Raw genomic sequence first — 13,287 nt, 5'->3', positions numbered from 1 at the left:
GGAGACGCCGCTTTGGTGCTGGAGATGAAGTGACAGAATTGCCCTTTTAAAAGGAGAAGTTCACTATTTAACGGATGGTTCCTTACCCTGAAAATAGTCTATGGACCAGGATAAACTGTAATCCATGGTTCAGTTCTTTAAAAAACAGCCATTGCAAACTTCAGCTACCGCAAGCAAAGAAATATACAGACTGACCAGGTGAATGCTATGATCCCTTATTGATGTCAGTGTAGATGAAGGGGAGGAGACTTGTTAAAGAAGGATTTTTAAGCCTTGAGACATGGATGAATGGGCAAGACAGAAAAAATGAAAGTGCCTTTGAACGGGGTATTGTAATAAGTGCTTTTTAGCAGAACGAGTAACTTGACTAACCTTGGCATATACACACACTACCAATTCAACATGGGATGGCAATAAAATGTTTAAAAAACAACAATTCAAGATACGAGAACAAATGTGCACATAAACAACTATCCACATAAATACATCTTGGGGATTTTTTGGAGATTGTAAGTGCAGTGAGATGTGTGGTAAAACAGTTGTGCTCAAACTTGCACAACTGACAAATGTAAATGCAATAAATCCAAAGCTTTAACATTGTATAGCTAAACTGAACCCAACAAGAAAACACTGCCCATAAGGCTTGGCCTGCTAACTTCGATCATCCTCCTACTGTCACAGTAAACACAATCAAACCTGCACATTCCTATTGGAGATAATATGAAGTCCATAAAATGTATTGCAAAGCATATAAAGCACTTCAGATTTTTTGTAATCAGTTAACAGCATGTTATTAAAAATCGTATTGAATTATGACATACCATATTTTATGTAAAAATGTCAAATTAATGCTTTTGGATGGGTAATGCTAGAGGTTAGAATGCCGACTCAGCAAGTTGTCAGATGATATAATGCAATGCAAAACAAATGCCCAGCATGTTCCTATTCCACCTTAATTCATTGATGGTTCCTATTGTCATTAACGGACAGTGAAGGAGGAAGAAGAAACAATTCACAGAAATACGGGAGTTTCATAAAGAACCAAAACTCCCCTAAAATCCCAGCCGTGGTTTAAAAAAATGCCCCAGGGGCATGGAAGCCTTACACACCCAGAGAGGGAGTTTGTTCCTAATAGTACCCAGGTTTGGAGCCACTTGTCCAGGCTGTGGGTGCCCCAAGATGCCCCCCTCTCTGGGTGTGTGGTGAGTTCATAAAGTAGAGGAGGGTTACTCCATCATAACTCTGTATAGGAGAGGCTCGATGTAGTCCTCTCTGTAACGGGAGTTGATGACTCGCTGTCTCTTGGAGCCCTGCTTGACCTCCTTCTCTGTGAATATCCCGTCGAAGCGCATGTCTGACGCCTTGGACTGAAAGAGAGAGAGAGGCCATGAGTAAATTAGCATCCAGTTATCTAGGAGTTAAGAGCCATTAACATAGTAAACTCAGCAAAAAATAAACTTCCCTTTTTCAGGACCCTGTCTTTCAAAGAATTGGCCAGGGCAATAAATTGCAATGTCTGTACTGGGAGAGGCCTAAGACAGCGTTATAGGGAGACAGGACGGACAGCTGATCGTCCTCGCAGTGGCAGACCACGTGTAACAACACCTGCACAGGATCGGTACATCCGAACATCACACCTGCGGGACAGGTACAGGATGGCAACAACAACTGCCCGAGTTACACCAGGAACGCACAATCCCTCCATCAGTGCTCAGACTGTCTGCAATAGGCTGGACTGAGGGCTCGTAGGCCTGTTGTAAGGCAGGTCATCGCCGGCAACAACGTCGCCTATGGACACAAACCCACCGTCGCTGGACCAGACAGGACTGGCAAAAAGTGCTCTTCACTGACGAGTCGCGGTTTTGTCTCACCGTGGGTGATGGTCGGATTATCGTCGAAGGAATGAGCGTTACACCGAGGCCTGTACTCTGGAGCAGGATCGAGGTGGAGGGTCCGTCATGGTCTGGGGCGGTGTGTCACAGCATCATCGGACTGAGCTTGTTGTCATTGCAGGCAATCAACGCTGTGCGTTACAGGGAAGACCTCCTCCCTCATGTGGTACCCTTCCTGAAGGCTCATCCTGACATGACCCTCCTGCATGACAATGCCACCAGCCATACTGCTCATTCTGTGCGTGATTTCCTGCAAGACAGGAATGTCAGTGTTCTGCCATGGCCAGCGAAGAGCCCGGATCTCAATCCTATTGAGCATGTCTGGGACCTGTTGGATCGGAGGGCTAGGGCCATTCCCCCCAGAAATGTCCGGAACTTGCAGGTGCCTTGGTGGAAGAGTGGGATAACATCTCACAACAAGAACTGGCACATCTGGTGCAGTCCATGAGGAGGAAATGCACTGCGGTACTTAATGCAGCTGGTGGCCATGCTGACTGATGCTGACTGTTACTTTTGATTTTGACCCCCCCTTTGTTCAGGGACACATTCAATCTCTGTTAGTCACATGTCTGTGGAACTTGTTCGGTTCGTCTCAGGTTGTTGAATCTTGTTAGATTCATACAAATATTTACACATGCTAAGTTTGCTGAAAATAAACGCAGTTGTCAGTGAGAGGATGTTTCTTTTTTTTGCTGAGTTTATTATGAATAGAATTGAAGAAATACATTTACATAGATTGGCATTATAAACATGGACCGAATCCAATTTTCATCAAAACTCTCAGAAATGCGTGATTTCATATCACCTAATCTGATATAAATCAGTTTGGATTAAGGAACATTGGGAGAGACGCGTCTCACCATTCGGGACTTGACTCGTTTGGGCAGCTCCTCGTCTAGACTGTAGACATCTTCCCTCTTGGCAGACAACGACGACCCGTCCTCAAACTCCATCTGAGTCAGCACAAAAAAACAATGACAAGTCACGCAAAAACAGGCTTCCATCCAACGTTACTTAAGAGGGTACTTCAGTCACCGTATATCAAAAACACCAGTTAACAGCACCCAAATTAGGGCCTGGAATTTGTCCTGGTCACAAGGAACAAAGTGTATGCAGCAGTATGAAGTGTAAAATATGTTAACTACGATGGCTTGAGAAAGTATTCAACCCCCTTGGCATTTTTCCTATATTGTAGCCTTACAACCTGGAATGAAAATTCATTTTTTTGTATCATTTGATTTACACATCATGCCTACCACTTTGAAGATGCAAAATATGTTTTATTGTAAAACAAACAAGAAATAAGACAAAAAAACTGAACTTGAGCGTGCATAACTATTCACCCCCCCAAAGTCAATACTTTGTAGAGCCACCTTTTGCAGCAATTACAGCTGCAAGTCTCTTGGGGTATGTCGCTATAAGTTTGGCACATCTAGCCACTGGGATTTTTGCCCACTCTTCAAGGCAAAACTTTGCCAGCTCCTTCAAGTTGGATGGGTTCTGCTGGTGTACAGCAATCATTATGTCATACCACAGATTCTCAATTGGATTGAGGTCTGGGCTTTGACTAGGCCATTCCAAGACATTTAAATGTTTCCTCTTAAACCACTCGAGTGTTGCTTTAGCAGTATGCTTAGGGTCATTGTCCTGCTGGAAGGTGAACCTCTGTCCCAGTCTCAAATCTCTGGAAAACAAACAGGTTTCCCTCAAGAATTTCCCTGTATTTAACGCCATCCATCATTCCTTCAATTCTGACCAGTTTCCCCAGTCCCTGCCGATGAAAAACATACCCGGAGCCTGATGCTATCACCATGCTTCAATGTGGGGATGGTGTTCTCGGGGTGATGAGATGTTGGGTTTGCGCCAGAAATAGCTTTTTCCTTGATGGCCAAAAAGCGCAATTTTAGTCTCATCTAACCAGAGTACCTTCTTCCACATGTTTGGGGAGTCTCCCACATGCTTTTTGGCAAACACCAAATGTGTTTGTTTATTGTTTTCTTTAAGCAATGTATTTTTTTGAGCCACTGTTCTGTAAAGCCCAGTTCTGTTTGGTTAGCTCCTTGGTCTTCATGGTGTCGCTTGCTAGGTGGCGCCCCTTGCTTAGTGGTGTTGCAGACTCTGGGGCCTTTCAGAACAGGTGTGTGTATATATACTGAGATCATGTGACACTTAAATAAAGTCTACCTGTGTGCAATCTAACTAATTATGTGACTTCTGAAGGTAACTGATTGCACTAGATCTTATATGGGGGCTTCATAGCAAAAGGGGGTGAATACATACACTTAGGTTGGAGTCATTAAAACTGTTTTTCAACCACTCCACAAATGTCTTGTTAACAAACTATAGTTTTGACATTTGTCATTTTTCCAACAATTGTTTACAGACAGATCATTTCACTGTATCACAATTCAAGTGGGTCAGAAGTTTACATGCAAACAGCTTGGAAAATTCCTGAAAATTATGTCATGGCTTTAAAAGCTTCTGATAGGCTAATTGACATCATTTGAGTCAATTGGAGGTGTACCTGTGGATGTATTTCAAGGCCTACCTTCAAACTCAGTGCCTATTTGCTTGACATCATGGGAAAATCAAAAGAAATCAGCCAAGACCTCAGAAAAAAAAAATTGGAGACCTCCACAAGTCTGCTCCCAAATATGAACCAATTTCCTAATGCCTGAAGATACCACGTTCATCTGTACAAACAATAGTACGCAAGTATAAACACCATGGGACCACACAGCCGTCATACCGCTCAGGAAGAAGACCAGTTCTGTCTCCTAGAGATGAACGTACTTTGGTGCGAAAAGTGCAAATCAATCCCAGAACAACAGCAAAGGCCCTTGTGAAGATGCTGGAGGAAACAGGTAAAAGTATTTATATCCACACTAAAACGAGTCCTATATCGATATAACCTGAAAGGCCACTCAGCAAGGAAGAAGCCACTGCTCCAAAACCACAATAAAAAAAATCCAGACTACGGTTTGCAACTGCACAAGGGGACAAAGATCGTACTTTTGAGAAATGTCCTCTGGTCTGATGAAACAAAAATAGAACTGTTTGGCCATAATGACCATCGTTATGTTTGGAGGAAAAAGGGGGAGGCTTGCAAGCCGAAAAAAACACCATCCCAACCGTGAAGCACGCAGGTGGCAGCATGTTGTGGGGGCGCTTTGATGCAGGAGGGACTGGTGCACTTCACAAAATAGATTGCATCATGAAGTAAGAAAATTATGTGGATATATTGAAGCAACATCTCAAGACATCAGTCAGGAAGTTAAAGTTCAGTTGTAAATGGGTCTTCCAAATGGACAATGACCCCAAGCATACTTCCAAAGTTTTGGCAAAATGGCTTAAGGACAACAAAGTCAAGGTATTGGCGTGGCCATCATAAAGCCCTGACCTCAATCCCATAGAAAAGTTGTGGGCAGAACTGAAAAAGCGTGTGCGAGCAAGGAGGCCTACAAACCTGACTCAGTTACATCAGCTCTGTCAGGAGGAATGGGACAAAATTCACCCAACTTATTGTGGGAAGCTTGTGGAAGGTTACCCGAAACGTTTGACCCAAGTTAATCAATTTAAAGGCAATGCTACCAAATACTAATTGAGTGTATGTAAACTTCTGACCCACTGGGAATGTGATGAAAGAAATAAAAGCTGAAATAAAATCACTACTATTATTCTGACATTTCACATTCTTAAAATAAAGTGGTGATCCTAACTGACCTAAGACGGAATTTTTACTAGGATTAAATGTCAGGAATTGAGTTTAAATGTATTTGGCTAAGGTGTATGTAAAGTTCCCACTTCAACTGTATGCACGCTCCATTTTTTCAATTTTTTGAAACAAGTAATTCTTAATTTCACTTCACCAATTTGGACTATTTTGTGTATGTTCATTACAGGTTGTGATGCAACAAAATAGGAAAAACGGGGTGAATACTTTTGCAAGGCACTGTAGTATGTGAAAAGAGTAGCAAGAAGGAAAAATGTTTTACATTAAAGAAAAAAAAAAAACATTTAAGCAAATCCGTACAGAGGAGGACCACATGATTGTTTGATGCGTTTTCAGAACCGTTGTACTTGCCAACCCAATTACACAAACCCACTCACAATTTCTCTATAAACGTCAGCCCCCTGAATCTGTTGGTATGGGCTGAAGTGGTGGGAGCGCAGCCTGGACGAGGCCCTAGTTGTGTACAGGCCAGCTGTTTGTTCGGCCACCTGCAATTGCTAATAAACTGTCCGCAACCGCAGAATAAAATTGACACCTACACCAGACTCCAACCCACAAATATAAAAAAATGCTCTGTATGGTTCCCTTTTTTTCCTCTTAAATGTATTACACAATTATGTTTTTTTCTTCAACATTTTGGCTATTTTGTTTGTTTATTGGACATTATGGCCTATTGATCAGTATGTGACGATGCAAGCTCTACTGCTCTCATCACGTCGAACCACCATTCCCCATGTGCGCCAAGTAGTCTACAAACATTTCCATTTCTATAAGTTGCATTAAACTTGTGAGTGCACCATTCGTTTGTGCCATTAGAGCTAACACATTTCATTTGTTTATCCATTTATTTTTTGAGTTTCACTCATTGTAATATGCCACATGTTGGTTTGAGAGCTCCATCGGTGTCAGGAGTGCAGTGTTACTAGTGCGCGTACGCCACACCTCTCTGTATTTCACGCAATCTGTCATTGCATTGGTTAGTCCCATTTGGGATTCATACTATATTAGGACAATTATCCATTGTATTGCTTAACCAGTAACTGTAGCAAGTAATCCTCAAAAGGTGCACTATGCAGAAATCGCAGCGACATTTCCTAGTTTCTAAAATTCTAATTGTTTGCCCCATTTCAGTTTGTGACAAAACAAGCAGTCAATGTGTAGAGAATCATTGTACCATCTAAACCACTGAAATATATTTTCCATAACCAGTTCAATTTTTTTACATTTTTTTTAACTTTCAGCTATTTGAAGCAGGTGTACAAAACCGAAAGTAAAAAACAGAAACAAAACGTCAAATGGGAAGTATAGAAATAGCACACATCTACCGCTTCTTAGACTTGCTTTCTATGAGAATAAAATATCTATAAGTCACATTTTGTGAATTTGGTCAGGTCATCCAAAAAGTTACATATTGTAGCTTTAAGTTTATTATGGCGACATCTGTAGGTGTTAAGGTACGTAGCCTAGCGGCTAAGAGCGCTGGTTGGAATTTGAACCGACTAGGTGAAAAAAAATGTGACCTTGAAGAAGTCCCTTAATAACCCTAATTCCTCCTGTAAGTCGCTCTGGATAAGAGCTTCTGCTAAATTACTAAAATGTCAGTTTCCTTTTAGTGTCTATAATGATGATCTATCAATGGATCCACTTAGTGCGCATTGGTATGGTTTCTCTCCAATTGGGTGTGCTCGGTTACAAGCTGCTGTTAAGGCAATATGTGTTGCGTGAGTTCTTGGCCTGCTTAAATGCGTTTTGCCTTTCATAGCCGTTGGTTACTACTGCGTGCTATTGTTCTTTATTTTGACATTTTGTCCTTTTTGTCGACTGCAACAGGCTACCAGAAAGTTACTTTTGGAACAATTCTAAGCCACTTCTGTAAATATTCACCTGCACTATTTTCACTGGAGTAAACGTGTAAATAAAACCTTAATTTTGCACAGTATTTTTAATCTCTGGTTGTTCTCTTGTGCTCAAACCCTCCTCAATTAGACTGACAGATCCCGTGATATCTTAAGAGTAGTTGAAACAAAAACATGTGTGTAGCCTATTTGGCGCGCGTACAGTTAGGCCCTAAAACGTAAGCACTAATGCCAGATACAAATAATTAAAGAAAAACCTCAACGTAGTTCTTCTAGATATGAATTGCACAAGAATTATATACAATTACGGATTTTTGTACAATTTCTTATTTATATTCACCCTGTCCGCCACCCATCCATCAGCCATTCATCCACACAATATTTCATGACCCTAAACTCGCCCGCCCCGCGGATATAACCGCAGGTTACGAGTCAACCTGCGCATCACTATGGCGCACAGCCTGAATGTGGTTGAAGTGAGGAAGTTAATTTGGCCGGGTAGGCTGTCGTTGTAAATAAGAATGTGTGCTTAACTGACTTGCCTAGTTAAAATAAAGGTAAAAAAGTGAATGTGGTCCCTATTACCTGGTACATAAGGATGGAGTGCGATGCGACAAACTTGGCCCCGTACAGCAGATTGTCCGTCCAGCGCACCTGCACCACATCGCCCACTGCTGGCGGGCCCAGCTTGACGCAGTCCCGGTTCTGAAACCAAACCGTAGACAAGAGCCATCGTATTAGTTCAGTGAGCCACAGTTAAATATGCCAGGACCATTAAATCAAGTCAATATAGCCCACAGCACAACTGGATTGATTTGTTTCCACTTTTTAGGATTGGTCAATTTCTATGACCAATACTACCACTGCGTTTGCCATACCACTGAATGCCACGCCTTGCACTGATAAAAGCAGACTGATCTATTGACACTGGTGCATTAGGGCTCCTCATTGTAATACAACATTAAAAAGGAAATGTTTCAGGCAAAACTTAGTTTAATTTGTTGCCCCAGTGATTAGTTTGCTTAGAATATATTTAAAATGTCAATACAACTGCATTGTCTATTTGTTACAGCAAACAACACAGATGTCTTCTGATGTTTCTCAACACCCCCAGATAAAGCTTCAGAACTTGTGGCTGTCTCATGCATCCAACGATAAAGGTATAGTTTCCTCACCTCGATGTCCTCAGGGAAGAGGTTGTCGCTGTAGGAGCCGTCGTCGAAGATGACCTCGTAGAAGGTGGCGGTGGTCAGCTCCAGCACCTCACACTGGTAGTAGCGGCCATTTTTATGCTTACAGATAACCTGCTGGCCGACCTCAAGCTCTTGCATGGCCGCCTTATTACGCTAGGAGGACATGAGGTCAAAGATCAAGCACTCCATATAGCACCATAAACAGAGGACCATAAAGACCAGACACCGTTAAACGAATATGACATTTGGTAAGTGGAAACAAATGAAGGAATGTGGATCCGTAAAAGCTACTCGTTTGTTAACATCTAACAATTTCTTCTTTTAAGAACCATACATTTAGATAAATAAAATGTAATATTTAGTATGTGGACACTTGCTCGTCAAACATCTCACTCCAAAATCATGGGCACTAATGATTTGGTCCCCCCCTTTGCTGCTATAACAGCCTCCACTCTTCTGGGAAGGCTTTGCACTAGATGTGGGAACATTGCTGCAGGGACTTGCTTCCGTTCAGCCACAAGAGCATTAGTGAGGTCGGTTACTGATGTTGGGCGATTAGACATGGCTCGCAGTCGGCATTCCAATTAATCCCGAAGGGGTTGAGGTCAGGGCTCAGGTCATTCAAGTTCTTCCACACCAATCTTGACAAAACATTTCTGTATGGAAGTCACTTTGTGCACGGAAGGTATTGTCATGCTGAAACAGGAAACAGCCTTCCCCAAACTGTTGCCACAAAGTTGAAAGCACAGAATCATCTAGAATGTCACTATGCTGTAGCATTAAGATTTCCCTTCACTGGAACTAAGGGGCCTAGCCTGAACCATGAAACACAGCCACAGACCATTATTTACAGGTAACGTTCTCCTGGCATCCGCCAAACCCAGATTCGTCCGTCGGACTGCCAGATGGAGAAGCGTGATTCATCATTCCAGAGAACACAATTCCACTACTCCAGAGTCCAATGGCGGCGAGCTTTACACCACTCCAGCCGACGCTTGGCATTGCGCATGGTGATCTTAGGCTTGTGTTCGGCTGCTCGGCCATGGAAACCCATTTCATGAAGCTCCCGACGAACAGTTATTGTGCCGACATTGCTTCCAGAGGCAGGTTGGAGCTTGGTAGTGAGTTTTGCAACCAAGGACAGACGATTTGTACGCGCTTCAGCACTCGGCGGTCCCATTCTGTGAGCTTGTGTGGCCTACCACTTCGCAGCTTAGCCATTGTTGCTCCTAGACATTTCCACTTCACAATAACAGCACTTATAGTGGACCGGGGCAGCTCTAGCAGGGCAGACATTTGATGAACTGACTTGTTGCAAAGGTGGCATCCTATGACGGTGCCATGTTGAAAGTCACTCAACTCTTCAGTAAGGCCATTCAACTCCCAATGTTTGTCTATGGAGATTGCATGGATGTGTGCTCGATTTTACCCCTGTCAGCAAATCACGTGGGTTACTGTGTGTTAATAAAGCTGAAAAAGTCTGATTTGATCCGTTTTCATTCCAGGCTGTAAGGCAACAAAAGGTGAACCATTTTAAAGGGGGTGGTGACTTTCTATACCCACTGTATGCTTTTGAACTCAGCTAAAGTATTAAAAAACCAGACAATGCATTAGCCCTCGGTTAACTCAGTTTAGAAATAAAATCTTGCATGGCTGCCTTATTACGCTGGGAGATTAAAGAGTTAGCCTACAATTGTTATACCATAAAGATAACACACAGCGTATATTTCCAGTTGATGAATATATTACATTTGGTAAGAGAAAATAAACTAAAGAGGATTCATAAAAGCTATTTCAGTAGTGGTTAATTGTTCTGGTCACGTGAGACATCTAACAGCTTATTTTAAAGTTCATTCAGCAGAGGTATTTAAATCTAGACAATGCATATGCCATCGGTGAAGAAAAAAAAGTTCAGAGAAGATTCATTTGCATTTCACTGAACATTAGTTTGATCTCTGCACACATCTCCGGTTCAACTATAACATAACTTCCCCTACCCAACTAGCTATTTAAAGCACTGAGCTTCAACAAAAGCTAGAGAGCCTGCAGCACGTTAGAGGAAATATTGTGCAGCCTGCGGCACTGACTGACTACTTCAGAGACAGAAGCGTTGATCTTCGCTCTGTTCCAACCGTTGCCAATTACGGGAGTATTAGTATAAAAGAAACAATCCGTCTGGAACATGAATCGTTTATAGATATAGCTTTTTATATAGTACTCATACACACATTGTGATGTCTGTATAATGTTTGGGAATCAGAATGTGTTGTCTGTATACTATGTTATGTGGAGGATTGATATTTGGAACCTGACTTGCCTTTCGTATTGCCCCCGAGGCGAAAAATCCAGTTGAATACAGTGTAGAGCAGAAGGGCCATAGATCATAGGGTGTCAAACTCATTCCACGAAGAGCCGCGTATCTGCGGGTTTTTGGTTTTTCCTTTCAATTAAGACCAAGACAACCAGGTAATTAATCAAGTGCAAGGGTGGAGCGAAAACCCGCAGACACTCGGCTCTCTGTGGAATGAGTTGGACACGTGCTGTAGATGATTCAACCAATGGCAGTGTCTCCAGCTCCAGTCCCTCAACAGCACACATTGTGTTGTAGCCCCAGACAAACTCACCTGATTCAACTCATTGAGGGCCTGATGATTAGTTGACAAGTTGAATAATAATATGCCTTTTAGCAGTTTTACAAAAAGCGACTTAGTCATGTGCCAGACGCCCAGACGCTGCCAGACGCTGCCAGACGCCCACACGCTGCCAGACGCCCACACGCTGCCAGACGCCCACACGCAGAAAAATGTCAGCTGTTGGGGATACTCAAGGACTGGAGTTGGGAAACACTGGCCTAGGCTACATAGCTGTATACAAAAGACAAGAAATCTAAATCAGAGCCGAGAATGATTGACAGGCTAACCCACAACAGTAACTCTACACCAGGGGATTGTATGTCATTGATTGAATCTGCAACGTGTTCTGACTTGCTGACACAATGCTCACAGCAGGAATCAGGACAAAGAGTAAACGTGATCCTTCATGTCGCATGACAAAATATCTGTACGTGCTTGGGCTTGCCAGTTCTCACTCTAGGGGAAGGGAAGCAATGTTCCTATGGCCACATGGTCTCTGGTTTTATGGTCTCTGGTTTCTGTTGCTGCTCAATATTTTATTAGGGAAGAATGATTTGACCTGTTTCACCTAGTCTGGCGTCAAACTGGTTTCCAACCTGACAACTAAGATACATGTAATTTCTGCTATACAAATAATATCTATTAACCAATTGATGGTGGCAGCAATAACAAAAGCCAATAAATTAAATATGCAGAGGTAAACCTATGTGCAGGAGTTATTTCTATGAAAATAGTTGCTTTTGGGACAAAAAGAGTCAGAAGACACTTCTGACCATTTACAAACGTGATGCATTCCCTGAACCAATGGTTTACCCCCACCCCCGTAGAAGCTACCTCTGGTAGGACGGGTGACTTGTGCCTGTAGCAGGTGACGTGGACGATGAAGGGCCAGTCATCAGGCTGCATGAGCTGGCCAGCCGCCTGGGCGCAGGTGGGGTGGAAGGCAGTGGTGCAGCGGCCATGGGAACACTGAACACAGCAGCCAACATCCCTCTTCACCCGCCGCTTACAGTAGAAACACTTCTGCAGGGGGGTGAGGAAAGTGGAAGAGGGAAGAGGGGGAGGAGAAGTGCAGTGGGAGTTGAAAAGGTTGTAGGGAAGAGTCAGTGACAAGAAAGAGGGGGAGATGAGAATAAGGAGGGAGGGATGGAGGATGAGGAAGTAGAGGAGGATCACCAGTGGGAGGAGTAGGAGGAGAGGGCCAGATGGAAGGTGGGATAAAGGGAAAGAAACAGGGGAGGGGGAAGGAGACAAGGACATAGGAAATTACGTTTCCTTTCTCACCGTTTCAAGCTCCCAGATGACCCATTGTCTGTTGTTCCCAGTCCAGTTTAGAATATGACTCCAATAAATACATACAGTCCACTTCCTCACTGTAGACCAAACAAAGCAATCACACTGAAGTGGTCTGGGTCAGAGTAAGAAGTGACAGCCATGAAAACAGACTGGCCCACCAACATGAACCCTTGGTGAAGCTCCATATGAGGCACTGTTCATGGTTGCTGAGGAGAAGCCTTAGCTGGAGGAAACTCCTTTTGAGAGGCCTATTTGGCTCATTTCATATGAGCAGGGGCTGAAGGACTCCGGTTAAGGCCCATATGACTAATTATTATGTTCATTTCGTGAACTGAATGGGAGTGAAGGACCCTTGGTGAAGCTCCATATGACACACTTTTGTTTGTTTCATATTCAGGGACGGCAGGTAGCCTAGTGGTTACAGCGTTGGGCCAGTAACCGAAAGGTTGCGGGATCGAATCCCCGAGCTGACAAGGTAAAAATCTGTCGTTTTGGCCCTGAACAAGGCAGTTAACCCACTGTTCCTAGGCCGTTATTGTAAATAAGACTTTGTTCTTAACTGACTTGCCTTGTTAAATAAAGGTTACATATTAGCAGGATAGTGAAACTGTATGCATGATTGTATGTGTGATTGCATGTGTGGCTTTGTTCACATCAGGGGAACTGAGCAGGAGTCAATGACCT

At 43.1% G+C, this 13,287-nt stretch overlaps 1 protein-coding gene across 2 annotated transcripts in view; it reads right to left on the bottom strand.

The window, feature by feature from the left end:
• Positions 1-313: 313 nt before the first annotated feature.
• Positions 314-13,287, bottom strand: part of LOC115169979 (lysine-specific demethylase 4A) — a 30,339-nt gene continuing 17,365 nt past the window's right edge. For both annotated transcript variants that reach the window (XM_029726146.1, XM_029726147.1), the window contains exons 18-22: positions 12,142-12,330; positions 8,657-8,827; positions 8,067-8,186; positions 2,753-2,845; positions 314-1,367 (exon numbers count right to left, since the gene is read on the bottom strand). In XM_029726146.1, coding sequence (XP_029582006.1) covers positions 1,227-1,367; positions 2,753-2,845; positions 8,067-8,186; positions 8,657-8,827; positions 12,142-12,330 — 714 coding nt within the window. In that variant the 3' untranslated portion in view covers positions 314-1,226. The remainder of the gene's footprint in view (positions 1,368-2,752; positions 2,846-8,066; positions 8,187-8,656; positions 8,828-12,141; positions 12,331-13,287) is intronic.

The sequence above is a fragment of the Salmo trutta genome, chromosome 31, assembly GCF_901001165.1.
Source record: "Salmo trutta chromosome 31, fSalTru1.1, whole genome shotgun sequence".
Taxonomy (NCBI): Eukaryota; Metazoa; Chordata; class Actinopteri; order Salmoniformes; family Salmonidae; genus Salmo; species Salmo trutta.
This window is presented reverse-complemented; position numbering and strand designations above follow the sequence as displayed.